Source organism: Geotrypetes seraphini, chromosome 1 (genome assembly GCF_902459505.1).
Source record: "Geotrypetes seraphini chromosome 1, aGeoSer1.1, whole genome shotgun sequence".
Classification (NCBI taxonomy): domain Eukaryota; kingdom Metazoa; phylum Chordata; class Amphibia; order Gymnophiona; family Dermophiidae; genus Geotrypetes; species Geotrypetes seraphini.
In genome coordinates, this window is record NC_047084.1 from 75,036,223 (window position 1) to 75,060,446 (window position 24,224).

General features: G+C 41.2%; 1 protein-coding gene across 7 annotated transcripts in view; it reads left to right on the forward strand.

Moving 5' to 3' along the window:
- Window positions 1-24,224, forward strand: part of PDZD2 (PDZ domain containing 2) — a 487,038-nt gene that overhangs the window by 334,905 nt on the left and 127,909 nt on the right. For all 7 annotated transcript variants that reach the window (XM_033933443.1, XM_033933453.1, XM_033933424.1 and 4 more), the window contains 4 exons: window positions 2,153-2,272; window positions 10,709-10,826; window positions 22,416-22,489; window positions 22,661-22,886. In XM_033933443.1, the coding sequence (XP_033789334.1) occupies window positions 2,153-2,272; window positions 10,709-10,826; window positions 22,416-22,489; window positions 22,661-22,886 (538 nt within the window). The remainder of the gene's footprint in view (window positions 1-2,152; window positions 2,273-10,708; window positions 10,827-22,415; window positions 22,490-22,660; window positions 22,887-24,224) is intronic.

A 24,224-nucleotide genomic window follows, 5' to 3' on the forward strand; every position in this document is an offset into this window, starting at 1 on the left:
TCCTCCCGAAATGCCCCGTTTAGCTTTGGTCGTTCAGCGGAACTATGAAGGCCTAGGTCTTTTAGAAATATGTCCAAAACCCGTTTTTATTATTGGCACTTGGACGTTTTTGAGAAAAGTTCATCTAAATGCCGACTTAGGCCGATTTTTGGACGTTTTTCTCTTTCGATTATGAGCCCCTAAGTTTGTATACCGCATCATCTCCATAAAGATAGAACTCGGCACGGTTTACAGGTAATTCAATAAATGAAGGAAGGACATAATAAGAAATTAGGGGTTATGAAGAGGATAACTACCTTTACATTTTAAATAGATAGCTTTATGTTTTGGAGAAAAGCCAGATGCTTTTGGAATAATTGGAATGAGCCTAGATTCAGCAGCAGGGCAGGGAGGTTATTCCAAAGCTCAGTGAATTTGAAGAAAAGGAATTTCCCTAATTTACATGCATACATGATGCTTTTTAACGAGGAGAAACCATTGATTGGTTTTACTTTTTCTAAAAAAAAAAAAAGCATTTCCAGTAAGTCTTATATTGTTTACAAAACAGTAATAATTGTATAAGCGAACATTTAACACAAGTTCTGCATTGAAAAAAATATGCCCGAAAGCCATTGGTTGTTTAAAAACTCTGGGAGCCAATCAGATAAAAGAACGTTTTGATTGGCTACCATGAGATGTCTAAACAAGCTGAGACACCATAATGTTAACACCAAGGAAGAAGAGTGTAGGACCAGGACGAAGGAAGTCATCCTGCCACTATATCGTGCAATGGTGCGCCCGCATCTGGAGTACTGTGTCCAGTACTGGTCGCCGTACCTCAAGAAGGACATGGCAGTACTTGAGGGAGTCCAGATAAGAGCAACAAAGCTAATAAAGGGTATGGAAAACCTCTCATATGCTGACAGGCTGAAAGAGCTGGGGCTGTTCTCCCTGGAGAAGCGGAGACTTAGAGGAGACATGATAGAAACCTTCAAGATCATGAAGGGCATAGAAAACGTAGACAGGGACAGATTTTTCAAATTATGGGGAACCACAAGTACAAGGGGGCACTCGGAGAAGTTGAAAGGGGACAGGTTAGAACAAACGCTAGGAAGTTCTTTTTCACTCAGAGAGTGGTGGATACATGGAACGCGCTTCCGGAGGCTGTGATAGGCAGGAGCACGTTACAGGGCTTCAAAGAAGGTTTAGATAGGTTCCTAGAGGACAAAGGGATTGAGGGGTACAGATAAGAGTAGAGATAGGTACAGGGATAGGAGTGAAAGGCAAGTTATAGGAATAGCCAGGGACCACTGATCAGGCAATGAGCCTGATGGGCCGCCGCGGGAGCGGACCGCTGGGCGAGATGGACCTCTGGTCTGCCTCAGCGGAGGCAACTTCTTATGTTCTTATGATTGCTACACAGTGAGTATCTACATTATATTCTTATTGAATGAGGCAACAGTATTTAAAACCTACAGGGAAATATATTATGTTCTCTTTTAGGTTAGCCTCAGCAATATTGGTTCTAAAGTCCTGAGGCAGTGACGAATAGTTACGAAATGATCATTGACACCATATTTTTGAACCTGAGAATGCATGTTAAAGAGAAATCAGCGTTATAAACTTTCAAAATAATAGAGATAGTTTAATTATTAATGCTAACACGAAAGTTTTTTATGCTGATGATGCCTTGGAGGTAGGGACATATGGGCTCACCTAAAACAGGCTTTTTCTTTCATGAGCATTAATATATCTTTAAGTGCTCCTGTTTAATTAATAATCAGTGAGGAGTAAAATACTTTATTAAGGTTTTCAAGTCCTTCACTTCTTCTTTTTAGATAGCAAGTACAACTAGTTCCATTTACTTAATTACTATACAACACTGGTGGTAGATGCAGATCAGATTCTTGACATGCTCCTGCATTTATCTCACAGACCTTGTACTTATGTGCTCATTTTTGCTTCTAGCACATTGTAAATTTACAACCTTATAGCACTTGAAAAAGCTCATTAATATATTTTTGTGCTTGAAATTGTCGCATAATTCTTGTAATTAGGTGCACTGCTAAAAACGTATGCCTCTAGGTCTAACCTACAGGAATGAAAACCTTACACTAACAAATTGAAGCATTTCTATTTGTTGACTCTATAATACCTTTTTTTTTTTTTTTAGGAATACCATATTGTAAGGAAATCAGTGCGCTCAATGAGCACAACCCATGTGGAGTCACCTTGGAGACTGGCCCAGCCATCCATTATCTCAAACATTGTGCTGATGAAAGGACAGGGCAAGGTAAGGTTCTTAACAGATATAAGAATGTGATATGTTAAAAACCATTTTCTGTGTCATTCCATATTGTTTTTAAACTTAAACGCTAAGAAAAACCCTGAAATGTGATTTTCCTATTTTGCTGTTGCTCAGTAATCATCTATTAAAGTGCTTCAACATTGTTTCTATACTGTTGGTTACTTTCTCATTGTACCTGTCGCATTTTGCTTTAGACCTTGTGATGGGTTCTTCTGGTAGCTCTTTTCTTCTTTGTAGGGTTGGTTTCTTGCTGTGTGGGGTAGGGTATGGGAGAATAGGGGGATGGCTGGGGTGGGGATGGGTTGTTGGGAGCAGGGGATAATACTCTTTGAACAACTGTATCTTCTACTGTATTCATTGTCCTTTTGTTTTGGTGTGTTCAATAAAAAATTGTTTAACTTGAAGTGCTTCAACAGGTAGCTCTTTAAGGATAGTACACCTGTAGTGAATTCTATTAAAACTGCATATAAATAAAAATGATTAAAAAACACACACAAATTGGTGCAGGAAATTAAACAAAACATTTGTTTGCTCGCACATGCCTAATAAAAAGTGAATAATCAACTTATATAAAATGTAATCAATTTCAATTAATTTATTCAACTTGAATTGCATGATTCAAGTGTGATTTACTAACAACAATATTCAGTTCTCATATAATAAAAATACATTGTACAAGTATTTGCAAGAAACTAGCCTATCCAATACTATCTAATACTAAACTACCCAATACTATCTAAAACAATAATGTATAATAACCATTTTCTAAAAACAACCATATATACCAATGGTCTCAAACTTTGCAGGGCCACATTTTAGATTTATAGGTACTTGGAGGGCCTCAGAAAAAAATAGCTAATGTCTTATTAAACAAATGACAATTTTGCATGAGGTAAAACTCTTTATAGTTGATAAATCTTTCCTTTATGCTAAGTCTTAATAATAATAATATTGTCAGTTATTTCTAAAGAGACATATGATCAAGAAACTGTTTTATTTTACTTTTGTGATTATGATAAACATACTGAGGGCCTCAAAATAGTATCTGGAGGGCTGCATGTGGCCCCCGGGTCGCGAGTTTGAGATCACTGATATATACTGTACAACTGCATCAACCCACCTACCTATCACCTAGTATAACCACACAAAGAATGACCCTTTGGTCTCTTCATTCTATACATGTATTCACGTATATCATAATGTTTGCATGTACATTCCAATTCTGCCCAGACTACTTTCCTGAGAATCTCTCTCTTTCTTTGTGTATATATATATACTCAATAATTTTAAATAATCACAGCTCTAATTTATAAATAAATTATGACTTAATTAATATCCTTATTTAAATGTGAAGTGCTCAGACCTTATAACCAGTGTTTTTAGTGATGTCACTAAAACGGGGTTAACAAGGGGACCATCATCGCCTTCACCGTCCCCAAACCACCATTATTGTATAAACAAAACACTCCACGTGAATTGCTATTGTATATAATATACTTATCTTCGCCAGGTGGTTGTTGGTAATGTTAAACCTCGTTGACAAAATTTAAGAACCGTGTTATGTGAGCTTAAAAAATTTTTCTCTGTGTTTTTCTCTACTTATGGTCCCTGTCCCCCCGACCCAGGTTTCGTGTCTTCGTCAGGGAGGGACATTGATACTGAAAGAAATACATAAAAACGACATATGATTAACTCAACTATTGTTAAAAAAGGTCTAAATTAATTACAATGTAGTTACTTCTATTAAATCGTGAAAATGTTACCAATGTACTCAATAAATTTGCATACCTATTACTGGCTCACTGGGACTGGACCTAACCAGGTTAGGTCCAGTCCCAGTGAGCCAGTAATAGGTATGTAAATAGGAATGTAAATAGGTAACATTTTCACGATTTAATAGAAGTAACTACATTGTAATTAATTTAGACCTTTTTTAACAATAGTTGAGTTAATCATATGTCATTTTTATGTATTTCTTTCAGTATCAATGTCCCTCCCTGACGAAGACACGAAACCTGGGTCGGGGGGACAGGGACCATAAGTAGAGAAAAACACAGAGAAAAATTTTTTAAGCTCACATAACACGGTTCTTAAATTTTGTCAACGAGGTTTAACATTACCAACAACCACCTGGCGAAGATAAGTATATTATATACAATAGCAATTCACGTGGAGTGTTTTGTTTATACAATAATGGTGGTTTGGGGACGGTGAAGGCGATGATGGTCCCCTTGTTAACCCCGTTTTAGTGACATCACTAAAAACACTGGTTATAAGGTCTGAGCACTTCACATTTAAATAAGGATATTAATTAAGTCATAATTTATTTATAAATTAGAGCTGTGATTATTTAAAATTATTGAAGATTCTCATCACAGAATATAGTTATTTATTCCTCCATTGATTGCTTGTATATATATACTCATACACATAAAAATATACGTATGCTTTTGTTGTCACTCATACTTGTAGACATATGCATCTGTGAATTTTATAAGAGCCATTTTCTGTGGGAAAATATGCTTAGTCTAATCTAATCTCATCTTCCATTTGTGTATCGCACAAACCTGTGCAGACTCTAGGTGACATACATAGAAAGGACAGAGAGGGGAGAAAGGCAGGGAAAGACTGAGGGAAAGGCAAGAGAGAGGAGGGGGGAAGAGGGGGCATAAATATTTAATTGTCAAAGAGAAGAGTTTTCAGCTTCTTCCGGAATAAGGTGTAGCTTGTTTCCAATCTGATTGCAACTGGGAGGTCGTTCCAAGTCTTTATTCCCAGGAAGGTAAACATGGAGTGGAAGATTCTCCTGTAGTGGAGATTTTTTGTGGATGGCATGTTTACTTGTATTCTATTGAGGATTCTCCTAGAGGTGAATAGTTGGATGAGAGGGGCGGCTGAGTTTCCGTGAAGTCTGTTACATGATATTTTGAAGTTTATCCGCGATGGTATGGGTAACCAGTGTAATTTTTTGATGTGGGCTGTGATCGACTCATATTTCTTTAGGTTGAATATGAGTCTTACAGCTGTGTTCTGTATGAGCTGGAGTCTGTGGATTAGAGTAGTGTTGATTCCCGAGTAAGCGGAGTTACAGTAGTCTAGTTGAGGCAAGACTATCATCTGGACGACCAGAGCAAAGTGATGTGGAAGAATGGCTTAGTGAGTCTCAGTTGTCACATGGTGAAGATGGTCTTTTTTCGGAGGTTGGATATTTGTGGTTTCATCATTAGAGTTAAACTTATTATGAGAGGGAATTATAATGACAAAACAAGGGTGATACTGAAAATACTGCTTTGATTAGTCACCCATCAGCAATCTATCAATCTTTGTATATATAAAAAATAAACACACAAAATATGATATGTGCTTAATAGTGAACGCTAAGACCCACAACTATATCCCAGTGAAATATCACAAAGATTGATAGATTGCTGATGGGTGATTAATCAAAGCAGTATTTTCATCATAAGAGTGTCATCTAGGATGCAGCCTAGCATTTTGGAGGATTTCTCCATTGTGAGGGTGATGCCAGATTGAAGGGTGATACTCGTCAGGGCATTTTGCTGAACGGTGTGGAGGCAGATGGCTTTGGTTTTGGTGGCATTTAGTTTTGGTTTGTTGACAGTTGCCCAAGTTTGGATTTCTGCTACTTTGAGATTTTTTCTGTGATGTTTGGTTGGTTACAGGTTATGGGAATGAGGAGAAGAATGTCATCTGCATAAGACGGTATGATTTCATCTTCTAGCTTGATGTGTCCGAGAGAGCTCATAAATATGTTAAATAGGAAAGGTGATAGCGGGGAGCCCTGTGACTCGAGGAATGGGCATCAACATGGCAGATGAGGTTCAACGTGGATAAGTGTAAAGTGATGCATGTAGGTAACAAAAATCTCATGCACAAATACAGGATGTCTGGGGCGGTACTTGGAGAGACCTCCCAAGAAATAGACTTGGGAGCTCTGATCGACAAGTAGATGATGCCATCCATGCAATGTGTGGCGGTGGTGGCGAAAAGGGAGAACAGAATGCTAGGAATGATTAAGAAGGGGATCACGAACAGATGAAATTCAATGTAGAGAAATGTAAAGTCTTGCACATAGGAAACAGAAACCCGAGATACAGCTACACAATGGGAGGGCTGTTATTGAGTGAGAATACCCAAGAAAGGGACTTGGGGGTAATAGTCGACAAGACAATGAAGCCATCGGCACAGTGCGCAGCGGCCACTAAGAAAGAGAATAGAATGCTAGGTATAATCAAGAAGGGTATTGCAACCAGAACAAAAGAAGTTATCCTGCCGTTGTATCAGGCGATGGTGCACCCGAATCTGGAGTACTGCGTCCAATATTGGTCGCCATACCTAAAGAAGGATATGGCGATACTCGAGAGTGTTCAGAAGAGAGTGGCACGTTTGATAAAAGATATGGAAAACCTTTCATACGCCGAAAGATTGGAGAAACTGGGGCTCTTTTCCCTGGAGAAGCGGTGACTTAGAGGGGACATGATAGAGACTTACAAGATCTTGAAGGGCATAGAGAAAGTGTAGAGGGACTAACTTTTGAAAACTACAAGAACGAGAGGCCATTCGGAAAATTTAAAAGGGGACAGATTCAGAACCAATGCTAGGAAGTTCTTCTTCACCAACGGGTGGTGGACACCTGGAATGTGCTTCCAGAGGGCGTGGTAGGACAAGGTATGGTATTGGAGTTCAAGACATTTTTCTGAAGGAAAAGGGATAGAAGAGTATAGATAGAGGGTTACTATACAGGTCCTAGACTTGGTAGGCCCCCGCGTGAGTGGACTGCTGGGCATGATGGACCTCTGGTCTGACCCAGCAGAGGCACTTCTTATATTCTTAATTAGATCGTAGAAGGTTATCATGCTACTGTACCGGGCTATGGTGCACCCTCACCTGGAGTACTGTATCCAGCACTGGTCACCGTACATGAAGAAGGACATGGTACTACTTGAAAGAGTCCAGAGAAGAGCAACTGAGATGGTTAAGGGGCTGGAGGAGTTGCCGTACAGCGAAAGATTAGAGAAACTGGGCCTCTTCTCCCTCGAACAGAGGAGATTGACAGGGGACATGATCAAAACATTCAAGGTATTGAAGGGAATAGACTTAGTAGATAAGGACAGGTTGTTCACCCTCTCCAAAGTAGGGAGAACGAGAGGGCACTCTCTAAAATTGAAAGGGGATTGATTCTGTACAAACAAAGAAGTTCTTCTTCACCCAGAGAGTAGTAGAAAACTGGAACGCTCTTCTGGAGTCTGTCATAGGGGAGAACACCCTCCAGGGATTCAAGACAAAGTTAGACAAGTTCCTGCTGAACCAGAACGTACGAAGGTAGGGCTAGTCTCAGTTAGGGCAATGCTAGGCACGATGGACCACTGGTCTGACCCAGCAGCGGCAATTCTTTTGTTTTGTTCTTATGTTTATGTTCTTATGTTCTTGGCTTCAGAAATATTGAATTTATATTTATCTATTGCTTCTCCGGCGCTTTGCTCTTTCTCCATTTTCTCACCAATCGTCTGCATAGTTGTTTGCTCTTAATGAATCCGTAAACCACAGTGAGGTCCAGTCTGTTTTTATTTTGCGCGGATGTAGAGGAGTTATGGTGTCTATGGTTATGGTGTTGTTCCAGTTGTTTATCATTGATGTGGTGGTGTTGCTCGTGGAAGGGGTGGGGGAAACTCTGTCACTGTTCCAGAAGAGCTCTGGTTTCGTTTTCTTGCTCAGTAGTCTTATGTCCTTCGTGATTTTGATGTTCAGGTCTTTGTCATCAAGGTTTAGGCGGAATTTCAGGAGATAGTGGTTCGTCCACGGGACTGGGGACCATTTGGCGTTGTTAGTTAGATTTGAGAGTGTGGATGTGAGCAAATCTAGAGTGTGGCCTTTTTCATGTGTAGTACCTGAGGGGATGATTGTGATTTGGCAGTCTTCAAGTAGAGCCTTGAGTTTGGCGACGCCTTTATTGGTTGTAGATTTGAGGGGGGAGGTTGATATCCCCGATAATGATTAGTTTGTCATGTTGGCATGTAAGATTTGTTATTATTTCCATCGTTTTGGTGATGGAATCGGTTTGAGTGTTGAGAGGCCTGTAAAAGAATTCCTACATTCTTGTGGTCGGAGGTGTGTTTGCATTCTAGTTTGCAGTTGATGAATTCTAGAATCTTGGAAAGGATAGGAGCCAGCAGAGGCGTTGAGCATGCGCAGATGCGCAAGGCCCCACTCCGGCTCAACACACAGCATTGGCCTCGGCTTCAGACCAGAAAAGAACTATGCTGGTAAGGAGTAGGGACAAATGTGCCAGTCATTGGGTGGGGAGGTGGTAGCACTGAAGTGGCTGTCAGGCAGGGGAGAAAACAAGCCAATTGGTATGAATTTTCTTTAACAAGTTAAAGAATTCATTTAAAGAAGGAAGGATTTGCATAATCTGAACAGTTATTCTCAACACATACCATTAAAACTTCTATATGCTCAAATTAAGCTTCGGCACAGCTTATAAACATTTTTGTAAAAAAGACAGCTATTGGAGTTAACCAGCAACACAAATCATAACTTCCATAGAGGATTTGATAAGGTTTTACTCCACTACAGTATTGCTTGAGGTGCTTCAAAAGATGAACACTATAGGGCTCATAATTTAAAAAAAAAAAAAAAAAAGTCTAAAAACCCACCTAAATCGGTACTTGGATGATCTAAAAGACTGGTTGTCCAAGTACCAATAATCAAAATGGGTTTTAGACGTATCTAAAAACAGCTTAGGCCTTTTCAGTGCTGCTGTACGCCCAGGAGGAATGGTGAGGGCAGGATTTGGGCGGGACATAGGCTGACCTAGACTTAGTTGTACTGAAAGTATAACCAAAAGTTTAACAAGACTGCCTAGATGGAACTTATACGTGGTGACTTAGGTCAGTGGTTCCCAACCCTGTCCTGGAGGACCACTAAGCCAGTTGGGTTTTCAGGATAGCCCTAATGAATATGCATGGAGCAGATTTGTATGCCTGGCACCTGCATTATATGCAGATCTCGCTCATCCATATTTATTAGGGCTATCCTGAAAACCCGACTGGTTTGGTGGTCCTCCAGGACAGGGTTTGGAACCACTGACTTAGGTGACTTAAAAACAGGTCTAAGTGCCCAGAAGGTATCCAAACTGACCAGATAACCACTGCAGACAAAGTACAGACCCCCACACACTCCCCCAGTGATCACTGACAACCTCCCCCCCTCCCGCCATAAAAATTGGAATAAAATGTACATACCTGCCTCCAGAACATCAGCACCAGGCATAGGAAAGCCTAGTAGAGCTGCACAGAAGTGGCTTAAGTAGTCTGGGGTGGGCTAATGAACCATAGAGAGGAGGACCCAGGCCCATAAGCCATTCTAACCACTGCATTCATGGTGAAACATGTGCACCCACCAAAACCCTATTGTACTGCCATATAGGTGGTACCTGCATCATAAAGGGCTATTGGGGGGTAGACAGGTGGGTATAGTAGGTTTTGAGGGGCTCACCATGATCTATAAGGGAGTTCATGTAAACTGTTCTGAGCTACCTTGGGAGAACGGTATAGAAAATTGAATGAATAAATAAATGACTTACTCAGGGTCACAAAGAACAGCTCTAACCACTGTGCCATTCTATGTATTTCTCTGTTAACATGTTCATCTTGCTTTTTCCCCACTAATGGGGTTTCTGCCACTAGAAAGGACAGAGCAGGAGTTGTTGCCATATTAAGCCCTCTCAAGAGATTTTCAGCTTGCTCTCTAACATTTGCCTTATATGAGTATCATTTCTATCCAACTACTGTGGTGGAGTTCTTGTAGCTAACTCTTCTATATGCTGCTGTGATTCATTTTCCTATGAAGCAAGTTGTTTTGGACTAGACTGCAAGTTAAGCTTGACTATTTGCAATCAGCTTTTGTGATTATTATACCTTAAAACTATACAATAGATTAACCACAGCATTCTTTCCTTAAATACGAGTATAATGCACATCATAATCTTTCTAAATATCCATTAATCTGAAAGGAACTTAGAATTTGTGCAAGCATTTATTTATTAGACACCAGAATGAAAACACTTAAATGGGTAGTGTTATGAAAAATAAAATGCAACAGTGGGCATAAAGTAGAAATGTAATTGCAGAAAATGCCATTTTTCCAGTATTTCAGATTTATCATTAATCCTTCACGGATAATGCATTAATATTGGATTATATCAGGCAAAGAAAGAGAAAAATGACAGCAAGTAAAGAATGAAATCACTGCACCAATTTGTCTTCAGCTAATTCAATCGTCATGTTTCTTGAGATTGTATTTGCTGAACAGTATCTGTGCTAATGGGGGTCCTTGGAAAGTTAAGCACTCCGTTCAGTCAATGTCATAGGATTTATGGTCCTTTCTTGTTTCTGTTAGAAGGGCCTTGGATTCAGCATTGTTGGTGGCCAGGATTCTGCTCGAGGACGAATGGGGATTTTTGTTAAGACCATTTTCCCTCAAGGAGCAGCAGCTGCTGATGGGAGACTTAAAGAAGGTAAGAAGAATAAAAGCTGATGAAATTTAAGGGGCAAGGATGCAAAAGCATTAATGAGATAAATAAAATAAACTTCCCAGCCATGCTTCCTCATGTCTATGTTATAGACAACTGCAAACCTTTACAATGCTTCAAAATGTTGAAAATATCTATCTTGTATTTAATTTTGACTCCTGAGTAAATTCCAAAGAAAAGGGGCATTAGTGCTGAATAGGCAATTAAATGATATCAGTGACTCATGAAATGAAAATGTGCTGTATCGTGTTGCTTTATAAAAACCAGAAATCATAGTTCCCATGGGAAACTATTTCAGGAAGGATCAAACGTTGAATGGCATTGAACCAATCAGATAGTTTACACAGTACTTTGTGCGGCCAAGTGATAAAGAGGAAGAAGCAGCTGAATGTTTGGCAGTTAAGATTTAGTGCAAAAAAAGTACTGTATCTCAATTTCTCACTTGTTATGTAACTAGGAAAGTGACCTCAGGATGACTGTGTCCAATGATCTCAAAGTTGCAAAAAAGGGCAGTAGGGTATATATAGAGAAGCATATCCAACAGAAAAATGGAGGGAATAATGCCTCTGTACTAGTGTTGCCCAATTCAGGAAAAAAATATTTCGATTTGATTTGATTCAGCCTATTGAATCGATTTTTCAATTTGATTTGATTTGATTTGATTTGATTTTCCTGCACAATTGGATGTTTTTTTCCAAACATCCTGGTGAGTTTATTTTAGGGCCTCTTCACCCCCTTTTCCCTCTCCTACCTACACTGGTGCTGTGGTGTAAACAAAATAAACAAACAAAAAAGACTTTCCCTTTTTCTGTTAAATCCTAGCTCAAGTTTTTGGTCCAATACCAGCTCTGGCAGGATACAAATTTCAAATCTGACACATTGTAATCACAAAACAGAAAATAAAATTATTTTTTTACCTTTTGTTGTCTGGTCATTTTTAAAATCATGTTGGTCCCAGGCTCGGCAACAAACGTCTTCTGATAACTTGCTTGCAAGGGTCTCTTGCCCATTTGTCGTCTTCTTCTTTCTCCGTGGTAACCATCCATCTTACATTTCTGTCCTCCCTTTCCATTTCCCTTCCCTCCCCTGGAGGTCTGGCATCTTTCCTTTTTTCTGCCTCTATTCCTGTAGCTGCAGCGATGGACCCCCCCCAGATCCACCATCTCTCCAATTACCCTTTCATCCAGCATCTCTCCCTTCTTCCCCACCAGCTCTTTTCTTTTTCTAACTACCTTCCTATCCAGTATCTCATCTCTATCCCCCCACACACCATCCCTTGTGTCCAGCCTCTCTCACTTTCTGTTCCTTCCCTCCCTAAATCCCATTGTCCACCATCTCCCTCTCCTGTTTTTAGATCCATTATTTCTTCTATCCCTTCCCCCTCCCCCATCTCCTCTCTCCATGATCTCCCCAAGTCCATCTCCCCCTCCATCATCCATCTTCCCCTCCACCAAGTTCATTATTCTCATCCATCTTCTCCCCATCTCTCCCTCTCCAGTCCACCAACTCCCCCAACTCTCTCTGCCCTCCGTGATCTCCCCCAAGTCCATCTCCCCCTTCCACCATCCATCTTCCCCCTCCACCAAGTTCATTTCTCCCATACATCTTCTCCCTCTCCAGTCCACCAACTCCCCCAAGTCCATCTCTTCCTCTCCCCCAAGTCCATCTTCCCTCCATGATCTCCACCAAGTTCATTATTCCCATCCATCTTCTCCCCCAACTCTATCTGCCCTCCATGATCTCCCCCAAGTCCATATCCCCCTCCACCATCCATCTTCCCCCCTCCACCAAGTTCATTTCTCCCATACATCTTCTCCCCATCTCTCCTCCAGTCCACCAACTCCCCCAAGTCCATATCCCCTCTCCCTCCATCTACCTTTATTTTGACGTTATAACGTGTTGCCGGTGGCAGTAGTAATTTAGCGATCCACTCCTGCCACCACTCCTTGCGTCTTCTCTCCACTGCGGCCTGCCCTCAGTGAAAACTTCCTGTTTCCGCTTGGACGGCCGAATGGAAAGAAGACGCCCGGAGTAGTGGCAAGGTAGTGAATTGCATTCACTACCGCCGCTTTTGCCTGGTCAGGGAGGAGAGGAGAAATACTAACGCCCGGGAAGGATAGAGCCTTGCTGCCGCTGATCTACACGAAGAGACCCGTTCGGGATTTCCCTCTGCCACCGGAGTCCTTGCTTCGATGTAACTTCCGGTTTTGCAAAACCGGAAGTTATATCGAAGCAAGGACTCTGGTGGCAAGCCCGAACGGGTCTCTACCAAGGGGTAAGTCCAATTTTCTTCAAAAATAGATCGATTCGAATTGATTCACCCGAAGTGAAAACACGCTCCACAGTTTTGTAAAAGGGGGGATAAAATAGAAATACATAGACAAAGGTTAAATTGAACCAGCAAGAAGCTGGACTCTGCATAAAATGCAACACCACAGAAACAGTGACACATGACTCCTAAAGCAATAAATAAATAGAAAATTTTTGTTCTACATTTGTCTTCTCTGGTTTCTGCTTTCCTCATCTTCTCATTCAATTCCTTCCATCCACTGTCTCTCTTCTCTCTGCGTCTTCCATTTGCTCTGTTACTGTGCCTCTCCCTTTCTCCCCCCTTCCAAATTGGTCTGGCACCCATCTTCTTCCCTCTGCTCCCCCCATAGTCTGCCATCTCTGTCTTCTTCCCTGCCAGCGTCTTCTCCTCACTCTCTCTTCCCCATGTGCTTTCAGCATCCTTCTCCCCCTCTGTCTTCCCCATGTGTTTCAGTGTCCTTCTTCCCCCCTCTGTCTTCCTCATGTGCTTTCAGCGTCCTTTTCCCCTTCTGTCTTCCCCATGTGCTTTGAGCGTCCTTCTCCCCCCTCTGTCTTCCCCATTTCCCTTCAGCGTCTTTTCCTCTCCACCCCACCTTTCCTCCCTTTCTCCCTCCCTGCCTCTTACCTTCATGGTGCTTTCTTCTCCCCCCCCCCCCGGACAACAGGCCCGGTCCGACAAACGTCCCTGCCTTCGTACAGCAGCCGGCTGCTGTATGGCTGCTGTAAAAGTCGTCTCTGATGCAACTTCTGGTTGCGTCAGAGATGACTTTTATGGCAGCCACACGCAACTCCAGCAATTACGAAGGTAATTTAGACTCGCGGCCATGAAATAAGGGGCAGGGAGGGAGAAAGGGAGCTGTTTCAAATTCACCGCTGAATTTTCCGGACCTGGCTGGCTGTGCACCCCCCTAAGCCTGCACCTGGGGCAGACCTCCCCCCCCCCCTTGGTACGCCACTGCCTCCATTTATTAAAAATATGAAGGTGGCAGCAGCAGTGAGCATAGGACCCTGTGTCAGTGTATGCGCTCACAGACCCCAGTACCAGTCTAAAACAGCCCACACAGAAGGAAGGGGAAAAGCCTTGAATTGCCCACTGACTTAAAAAGCCCTATGCTGACTGTCATGACTGGGCAGGTCTAAATGGAGGTGGAGGAGGAGCAGTTCCATTTCAGTGACACATCCACTGATGATATAACCAGCATTTAAGTTAACAATCGCTACAGTTTTAACAATAGTTTGTTATAGCTGTTAATATTTAAAGCTAGGTAGCCAAGGTGCAGCATCTATTTAGGAATTAGGCGCTGATAGGTGCTATGTGATAGGCGTCTACCAGCCAATTACATTTTTTTTTCCAATTATGAGATTGTTAAAGCTTGTTTAGCTTGTTAATACAGGAGCCAATTTAGGCACCTAGAGGCGCCTAACATACTTGGCCTTTATAGAGTCTGACCTTGTGGCGCAGGCATTGAGCACTCCAGGAACAGTGGTTTAGGAAACAGCATCAAGTGATCTGAATATTTGAGCAGCACTTCAAAAGTATTTCAATGAGCAGTTTAGATTTTTTTGACTGCAGTAATGGATGCAGCACTTTAAATTTAGCAGAGGTAACACAGGTGGAAAGAAGGTTTTTGCCAGTGATGTTATCTAACCCTCTCAATTTGAAAAAGGGTCTCCCTAAAGGAGTCTGAGGCTTTTCCTCCTTGAACGACCATTTGTGTTGCCTGTTTGGATCTACTATATATATTTTTTCCAGTTCTTTTTTGTCAAGCAGTGGCTTCTCCCATGTCTTTCTCAATAACAGATTATGGACTTTTCCTCCAGGAACTTGCCCAAATCTTTCTTAAAACCAGCTATGCTATCCGCTCTTACCACATCCTCTGGCTTTCCAGAGCTTATCTATTCTTTGAGTGAAAAAAATATTTCCTCCTATTGGTTTTAAAAGTATTTCCCTATAACTTCATTGAGTGTCCCCTAGGGATCCTTTTACTAAAGTGCGGTAGCCGTTTTAGCGCGCGCTAAATGCTAACGCATCCATAGACTATAATGGACTTAGTCTTTGTAATTTTTGACAGAGTGAAAAATCGATCTACTTGTACTCGTTGTACACAACTAAGGATTTATTTATTTATTTTGATTTCTGTCTTGTTGTCCCCAAAGAGCTCAGAACAGGTTAAATATACATAGTATATAGTTAACAGTTTACAATTTACACTAGATTTGCCATAATTTTAGTACAAGTTTCTGATAGAAGTTTTTTCCTAGTTAGACACATATTAAGGGTCTAATACTACATAATATATATATACAGTGGAACCTTGGTTTACGAGCATAATTCGTTCCAGTATGCTCGTAAACCAAATTGCTCGTATATCAAAGTGAGTTTCCCCATAGGAAGTAAGGGAAACTCGCTTTGATTCGTTCAACCTCCTCCTCTCCCCCCCTCCCCCCTGAGGCTACTGGCGCTGCTCCATTCCCCCCCTCCTTCTGGTCTCGCTCTCTCTGAGATTCTGAATCTGAGAATCTTGGAGAGAGCAAGACCAGAAAGCTTTGAGCATGCGCAAATGCTCACAGCCCAGTCCAGCCCAGCATAGGCAAGAGGGAGGATCTCCGACGCACCGCCCAGCCCAGCCCAGAAGAGGGAGGATCTTCGGGCACTGGCATGTCCTGTGCATTGGTGCTGGTGCCAGTGCCCAATTGGGGTAAAGGATGTCATTTCGGTGCTCGGGGGATGTAGGATTGCGGGGGGGGGGGAGGTGGACAACGTGAGCGGGGGGATGTCGGATCACTAGGGGGGTGCTGGATAACTCGGTTTCCAAGGCACTGATTTTGCGAATGTTTTGCTCGTCTTGCAAAACACTTGCAAATGGTACACTAGTAAACCGAGTAATACAGTAAAACCTTGGTTTGCGAGCATAATTCATTCCAAAGCACTCGTATATCAAAGCGAATTTCCCCATAGGAAATAATGGAAACTCAGATGATTAGTTCCACAATCCAATAACTTTAATACAAAATACTATATGTACTTGTATTGCAAGACCTCGCTCATTTAGAACAGTCACTGTACTCCTGCAGCGTCAGAGAGAGAAACATTGGCTCAGTTGTGGTGTGTGTATACTGTATGTACATGTACTGCAACACATTGCTTATACAGTGGTACCTCGGTTTACAAGTGCACCAATTTGCGAGTGTTTTGCAAGATGAGCAAAACATTCGCAAACTTGGTGCCTCGTAAACCGAGCTTGCCTCGCAGTACGAGTGCCCCCCCGCGATCCGGCATCCCCCCCAGTGATCCGGCATCCCCTCCACTCGCGTTGCCCCCCTCCACCGCGATCCTATTTCCCCCCCGAGCAGTCAATGACACCCTTTACCCGACTTGGCACCAGTGCCGGTGCCCGAAGATCCTCCCTCTTCTGGCGCGGCCTGGGCTGGGCGGTGCGTCGGAGATCCTCCTTCTTCTGGTCTGGGCTGGGCTGGGCTGGGCTGGACTGGCTTTGAGCATTTGTGCATGCTTCCTATAGGGAAACTTCCTATGGGGAAACTTGCTTTAATATACGAGCAATTTGGTTTACGAGCATGCTTCTGGAACGAATTATGCTCGTAAACCACTGTATATCAAGTTAAAATTTAATACAATGTTTTGCTTGTCTTGCAAACCAAGTTATGTGCAATCCAAGGTTTTACTGTATACAGTTTACTGGTTACAATTTACACTGGTTATTCTTACAGTGCAAGTTTTCCAGTACAAGTTTTATCATAATTGACACACATACAGTTTACAGGTTAGATTTGCCATAGTTATAATATAAGATTTTACCTTATAAGCTTTCCTTACGTGACACATACTGGGTTTTGGTACCAATGTACATTTCTTTGTAGTCCATCTAGTTAGGTGAAAAGGGGTTAGGTGAAAAGGTATGTTTTTATTGCTTTCCTAAAGTTGAAGATCCTTCAAGGGATCTGATCTGCGGGGGCAAGTCGATTCCAGTGGCTCGGTATATAGTGAGAGTAGGAATGTCATTTGGTGGTTTGCAGTTGCAGGGCACGACCAGTAGACTTCAATCATATCTCTTCTCAGCAGTCTCTTTTTCAAGCTGAAGAGCTCTAACCTTTTTAATCTTTCCTCATACGAGAGGAGTTCCATCCCCTTTATTATCTTGGTCGCTCTTCTGTGAACCTTTTCTAGTGCCGCTATATCTTTCTTGAGATAAGGAGACCAGAATTGAGTGCAATACTCCAGGTGTGGTCACATCATGGAACGATACAGGGGCATTATGACATTCTTAGTCTTGTTAATCATCTCTTTTTTAATAATTCCAAGAATCTTGTTTGCTTTTTTGGCCATCGCCTCACATTCGGCAGAAAGTTTAATCGAATTGTCTACAATGACACCCAGATCTTTTTCTTGGACGCTAACCCCCAAGGTAGACCCTAGCACAGGGGTCCCCAAAGTCCCTCCTTGAGGGCCGAATCCAGTCGGGTTTTCAGGATTTCCCCAATGGATATGCATGAGATCATGTACATGCACTGCTTTCAATGCATATTCATTGGGGAAATCCTGAAAACCCGACTGGATTCGGCCCTCAAGGAGGGACTTTGGGGACCCTGCCCTAGCATCTAGTAACTGTGATTTGCATCTCGGCTTCTCATAAAAGAGAACTGGATGTTATTCGTTTACTCATACCACGTTGTTTCTTAAGCAACTTCATTGGTTGCCAATTGTTTGGTATATTCATTTTAAAACTTTAATGTTGATTTTTAAAAGTTTATATTTGGCCACTGTATTAAAAGAACATGTTCAAGGGTGTCCATTACATTCTAGTAATCAGGCTTTACTTGATATCCCAACTTATAAACAAATCAGATTTGACATGTACAGAGATTCAATTTTCATGGTGGTTGGCCCTTCATTGCGAAATGCTCTAGTCCAGTGTTCTTCAACCACCGGTCCATGGACCTGTGCCGGTCCACAGAAATTTCCTGCCAGTCCACAGGGCCAGCACATGCATCAGGTCCAAAACAGTGTTCTTCAACCGCCGGTCCACGGTGCGATCGATGCGGCGTTATCTTTGAGCCAGCTCGCTCTGCCTCACTGATTCAGTGCACAAAACCACAGGCAGTGACTCCTACACGCGTTCTGCGCCTGAACTGGAAGCCTTCTCTCAGATGTCGCAACATCAGAGGGAAGGCTTCCAGATGAGGCGCGGGACACGCAAGGAGCCACTGCCCGCAGCTTTGTGCACTTCATCAGTGAGGAAGAGGGAGCCGGCCTGAAGATAACACCGGGGGCAGCATAAAATGGTCAGGTGGGAGCAGGCTAGAAAGTAAGGCATAGCATGGAGGGAGGGAGACAACAAAGGTAGGGGGGAATGATTTTATTTTTGAATTTAGTGATTGAATTATGTCAAGTTGAGAATTTACATCTACTGTCAGTGTGCTTTGTGTAGTTTAATTTTATGGTTAACCATTATGTGTTGTTAATAAGATTATATTGTGTGTATCTATGAAAAATGAATGGAAAAAATAGTGTTTCAATTAGTACTATTATGGGGCGGGGCCTGGGGTAGAGATGGGCGGGGTCTGGCCCATAACTTAGCCCAGTGTTCGTCAATCGCCGGTCCACAAACCGATGCCAGTCCACAAAATAATTATTTTATTTCTTCCGGTCCATAGGTGTATAAAGGTTGAAGAACACTGTTTTAGATTGTGTGTGTATTTTGTAAACCACCCAGACTTATAGATGTGCGGTATATAAGAAAAATTTAAATAAATAAAGATGCTCCTAGGTGTCAGGTCAAGGGCCTTGCTTCCACACACCACTGAACTGCAGGAATGGATGACCAATAGGTCTTTTTTCTAGAGGCTAGGTCTCCAAACTTGATGTTTTTAAGAAATCTGCTATTGATCATATCCAATGGAGGCATTTTTTTTCAGCAGGGTAAAAATAATGGAAACTTGAGCATGTTCTAGGACTTTGAAGAATATGATTTTATCCTTCTTGGAGATTTAAGAATGCACCAGAGTAGAAGCAGTACAGTTTCTTGGTCTGACTATAGTGTCCATATTTCACTTTGAAAAAGAAAGTACAGGTACAAGATCCTTTATCCCAAATCCTTGGGACCAGGCATATTTCAGATTTTGCAATATTCTAGTTTTTGGAATTGTAACGTTAAGTCAGAAAAAACCAGACCATAAGACCAAACCTTTTTTTTTTTAAATTTCAAAATAAGGCAAACATTAAACACTTAAAACACAAACTTTGCCTGCATCAAATTTTCACATAGGAGAGATATAAAATAAGATATATAATAAAATATAGGAGTGCATATCCCAACAATTTTCCAACACTGACAACAGCTGCTGAATGAGCACCATGTTTATGGAAAGAGTATGCACAAATGAGGAAAGAATCACATTATTCACAAAAGGCCCCTTTTACAAAGCTGCTACCATAGCTTTGTAAAACAGGCTGAAAGAGTACTGGGGAAAAAAAATCACAAACATTAAACTATTCAAACACTTCAAACACAAACTTGTTCCAAACATAGGTCCTCTTTTACTAAGTGGTAGAAGTTTCTACTGTGGTCTGTAAAACTAAATGCTGCGACGCTCGTAGGTATTCTATGAGCATTGGAGCATTTAGCGATCCGGGCTACCGCAGCTTTTTAAAAGGGGGGGGGGGGTTAATCAAGGGGGTTAGTCTTTAGTCACACAAAGTTTTTCTTAGACAAAAACATCTAACATGCATCATCATCTGTCTGTATTTGGCTATCTGACGATGGTGCAGGCACAGTGACAATTTTTATAAAGGCTTCTTCCAGTGTCATTTGTCTAATTAACAAAGGTTTCTGTTTCAGTATTCTCTCTTTGAGCAAGTAGACTGTCATAATCTCATGCTCACTGATAAATGCAAGTTGTTCCCTACCAGCAATTAACTGGTCACCCATTTTCATCATATCATCTGTAGGGATTTTTTTCTCCTGTGTTTACAAGGTCTTCATCATCGCTACTAACCTCAAGCTTTTCTTTGTGTAACATCATTTCAGCAATCTCGACATCACTAAAGGAATGCACAACTGGTGCATCTTTGTCAGTATTCAGCATTTTATTAATATCAGCTGTCTCTAACTTATTAACATTTTCAGATGGATTTCTGTCATAAACAAGGAGGTTTGATATCATCACCGACTTGGAAACCTTCAAAGTCTTTTACAGGTTCATTTTCATTGTTGATAGCCAGAGTTTTAGCCAAGCATTTTTTAATGCTGATTTAGTTACATCTTTCCAGGCATTGGCAAGTGTATAAATGGTATCCTTAAGACTGAACTCCTTGAAAAAGTCTTGAAGTCTTGTGCTTCTGTTAATTGCATCAAGCATGCAATTCAGAAAACTGTCTTTATATTTGGTGTTCATAGAATGTAAGGATGTCGCATTGGGTGGGAGGTAAATGGCAGAAACATTATTTTTCACAAGAAGTTCTTGAGGTGGATGAGCAGAGCAGTTGTCTTCACTTCTCTTCCAGTTCAGCTTCTCTACAATGGGCTCTTGCTGCTGGAACAAAGTGGTTATGGAACCAATCACTAAATGTTTCTCTGGTTACCCATACTTTCTTGTTAGCATAATAGTCTACAGGTAGATGATTTACACCTTGAAACATCATGCATGTTGGCTTTTTCCAGTCACTGCCAACTTCAATTTGTGTGTGCCCGCAGTGTTGGTACATGCAAGAACAGTTACCCGGTCCTTTGTGTCCTTAAAACCAGATGGTGCTCATTCATCAGCTGCTGTTAGTGTTTTTCTAGGAACATAGCGCTAGTAGAGAGCTGTTTCATCAGCACTGTAAATTTGTTCAGGACTAAGGTTTCCATCAGTTATCCTCTTAGCAAATTCATCGATGTAGCTTTCAGCTGCCTCATAATCAGCAGAAGCTTTTTCACCACAGATTTTGAGATATTCAACACCAAGCACTTCTTAAATTTGTGCAGCCAACCTTCTGAATATTCACACTCACTGTCAATGTTCAATTCTTGATGGTATTTTTTGGCTTGTTTCATTACCATCAAACCAGTCAAGGGCAAGCATTTATGCCTTCTTTACCGAACCCAGTCAATCAGCACATGATCTAAATCAGGGGTCCCCAAAGTCCCTCCAGTCGGGTTTTCAGGATTTCCCCAATGAATATGCATGAGATCTATGTGCATACACTGCTTTCAATGCATATTCATTGGGGAAATCCTGAAAACCTTACTGGATTCAGCCCTCAAGGAGAGAATTTGGGGACCCCTGATCTAAATCTTCATTTTTTGCCCTATGCAATGTTTTTCTGGCTTTCGTTAATTTCTGGACATCACACTCATTGTAAAATTTCAACAACTTATCTTTCCAAGTGAAATCTGCATCTCTCATTGGCATTTACCAGCCCTCTGACATTTTCTGTTTCTTCCTGCCATGCTGAGTGGAACCTGCAGCTCTTCTTTGCCACTTTCCAGCCCTCTGACCTTTCTGCTTATTGGTGCCATCCTGGAATCTGCAACTCTCTACTTTCCAGCCCTACAACCTGAATTGTGCAGATATCAGGAAAAATGCATGTTACACAGGAAAAATTAACTACTTCTGGTTTGCGTTGAATTTTGGTTTTTAGAATTTTGGATAAAAAAAATCTTGAACCTGTATTGATAGCACTATATTATTTGTATTATTTATCATAAGGCAAATGAGGACAGACTTAAAGGTCTCAATATGTGTACTTTGGAGGAAAGGTGGGAGAGGGGAAAGAGACATTTAGATACCTACATAGCATAAATGCACATGAGGCAAACTTCTTTCATTTGAAAAAAAGCTCTGGAATGTGAGGGCATTGGGTGAAGTTAAAAGGTGATAGGCTCGGGAGTAATCTAAGAAAGTACTTTTTTTTACACAAAGTGGTAGATGCATAGACTAGGCTTCCAGTAGAGGTGGTGGAGCCAAAGACCATGTCTGAATTCAAGAAACCATGAGACAAGCATGTGGGATCTCTTAGGGAAAGGAGGAGATAGTGAATGCTGTGGATGGGCAGACTGGATAGGCCATTTAGCCTTTATCTGCTATCATATTTCTCTGTTTCTATGTATTAGGATGTAGAAGTGTTTATATATTATATACTTCAAAGATATTTAAATGCTAAATTAAACAGAAGATGTTCTTTGTGACTTGCATTCTGTATTGGTTTTTTGCTCAATAAAAATTGTTTGATTATAAATGCTAAATTAATTCATTGATTCCCAGGTGACGAGCTCTTGGAAGTAAATGGAGAATCTTTGCAGGGATTAACTCATCAAGATGCCATCCAGACCTTTAAGGTAACAGACTCATGTGATTAGAAAGGAACTACAAATCACATTGGTAATCTTACGATTGCTGCCTTTATAATGATATTTTGTTCATTTATACTAATTATTATGGCTTATCTTCCACCTTGAATATTGTCTTGGAAAGATGGGTCTGAGTAATCAAATTTTATTTTTTTGCAGCAACTTAGGAGAGGTGTGGTAACTCTAACGGTCCGCACCAGGTTGCGGAGTCCAAGTCTCACCCCATGTGCTACTCCCATTTTAATGAGTCGATCCAGTTCCCCAAATTCAAGCATTAATGGAGGAACCCCTTTACCATGTTTAGAAGAAGGAGATTCTTCCTCCTCATCTCGCCGAGGTCCTGGACCCAAGGACAGAATTGTCATTGATGTGACACTAAATAAAGGTGAACAGCAGTTCCTTACTATTTTTATTGTACAGTATATGTAAATGCTCAGGAATACCTGACATTAGTAAAAATTGCCAATAAGGGGTAATTTTGTAAAGACTGTTCTACATGCAGAGAAAGGTCTTTCATAAAATCATGCAATATAACATACATGCATAAAAAATATAAAGAGAAATTTTAATGTAACTGCCTGCTTAGAGAGGGACATAACCTGCAGAAAGGAGGAAATTATAATGCTCCTATACAAGTTGTTTTGTTCAGCTTTGGAAGCTGTATTTTGCTAAAGATATAAAGACCTGAAGTGGTTCAGAGCAGGGTGACCAAAATGGCATTGGGGTCTGTGCCAGAAGATAATATGAGAAGAGACTTGAAGAAGAGAGGAGATATAGGTGAGATGTGATACAGACACATATAGGGGAAGTTATTAACATGGGCTACCATTAAGGCAGGCTATTTTGTGCAATAAGACCCTGTGCAAAAATGAACATGACTTGTGGTAAAATAACCCATCTTAATAATAATAATAACTTTATTCTTCTATACCGCCATAATTGTGCGACTTCTAGGTGGTTTACATTGAAGAGAGATGGACAATCAGCGAGTTACAATATGCAGATAGTCAGTGGAATTACAGTATGCAGAATCTTAAAAAGTAGCGAATTACAATATACAGTTTGTTTAGAATTTCAGAGGGGGCATATTAGGAAAAAAAAAAGAAAAGGAATTAGTGTTTGGTGTAGTTAATGTTTAGGTGATATATCTGTCGAATAAAGCAGTTTTTATGACTTTTCTAAAAGCGACGTAGGTCAGTCTAGCTCTATTAATGTAGTTGTCTAGCCCAGTGTTCTTCAACCTTTATACACCTATGGGCCGGCAGAAATAAAAGAATTATTTTGTGGACCAGCATCAGTCTGCAGACCGGCGGTTGAAGAACACTAGGCTAAGTTATGGGCCAGGCCTCGCCCATCTCTACCCCAGACCCCGCCCCATAATAGTACTAATTGAAACACTATTTTTTCCATTCATTTTTCATAGATACACATAATATAATCTTATTAACAACACATAATGGTTAACCATAAAATTAAACTACACAAAGCACACTGACAGTAGATGTAAATTCTCAAACTTGACATAATTCAATCACTAAATTCAAAAATAAAATCATTCCCCCCAACTTTTGTCGTCTCCCTCCCTCCATGCTATGCCTTACCTTCTAGCCTGCTCCCACCTGGCCATTTTATGCTGCCCCCGGTGTTATCTTCAGGCCGGCTCCCTCTTCCTCACTGATGAAGTGCACAAAGCTGCGGGCAGTGGCTCCTTGCGTGTCCCGCG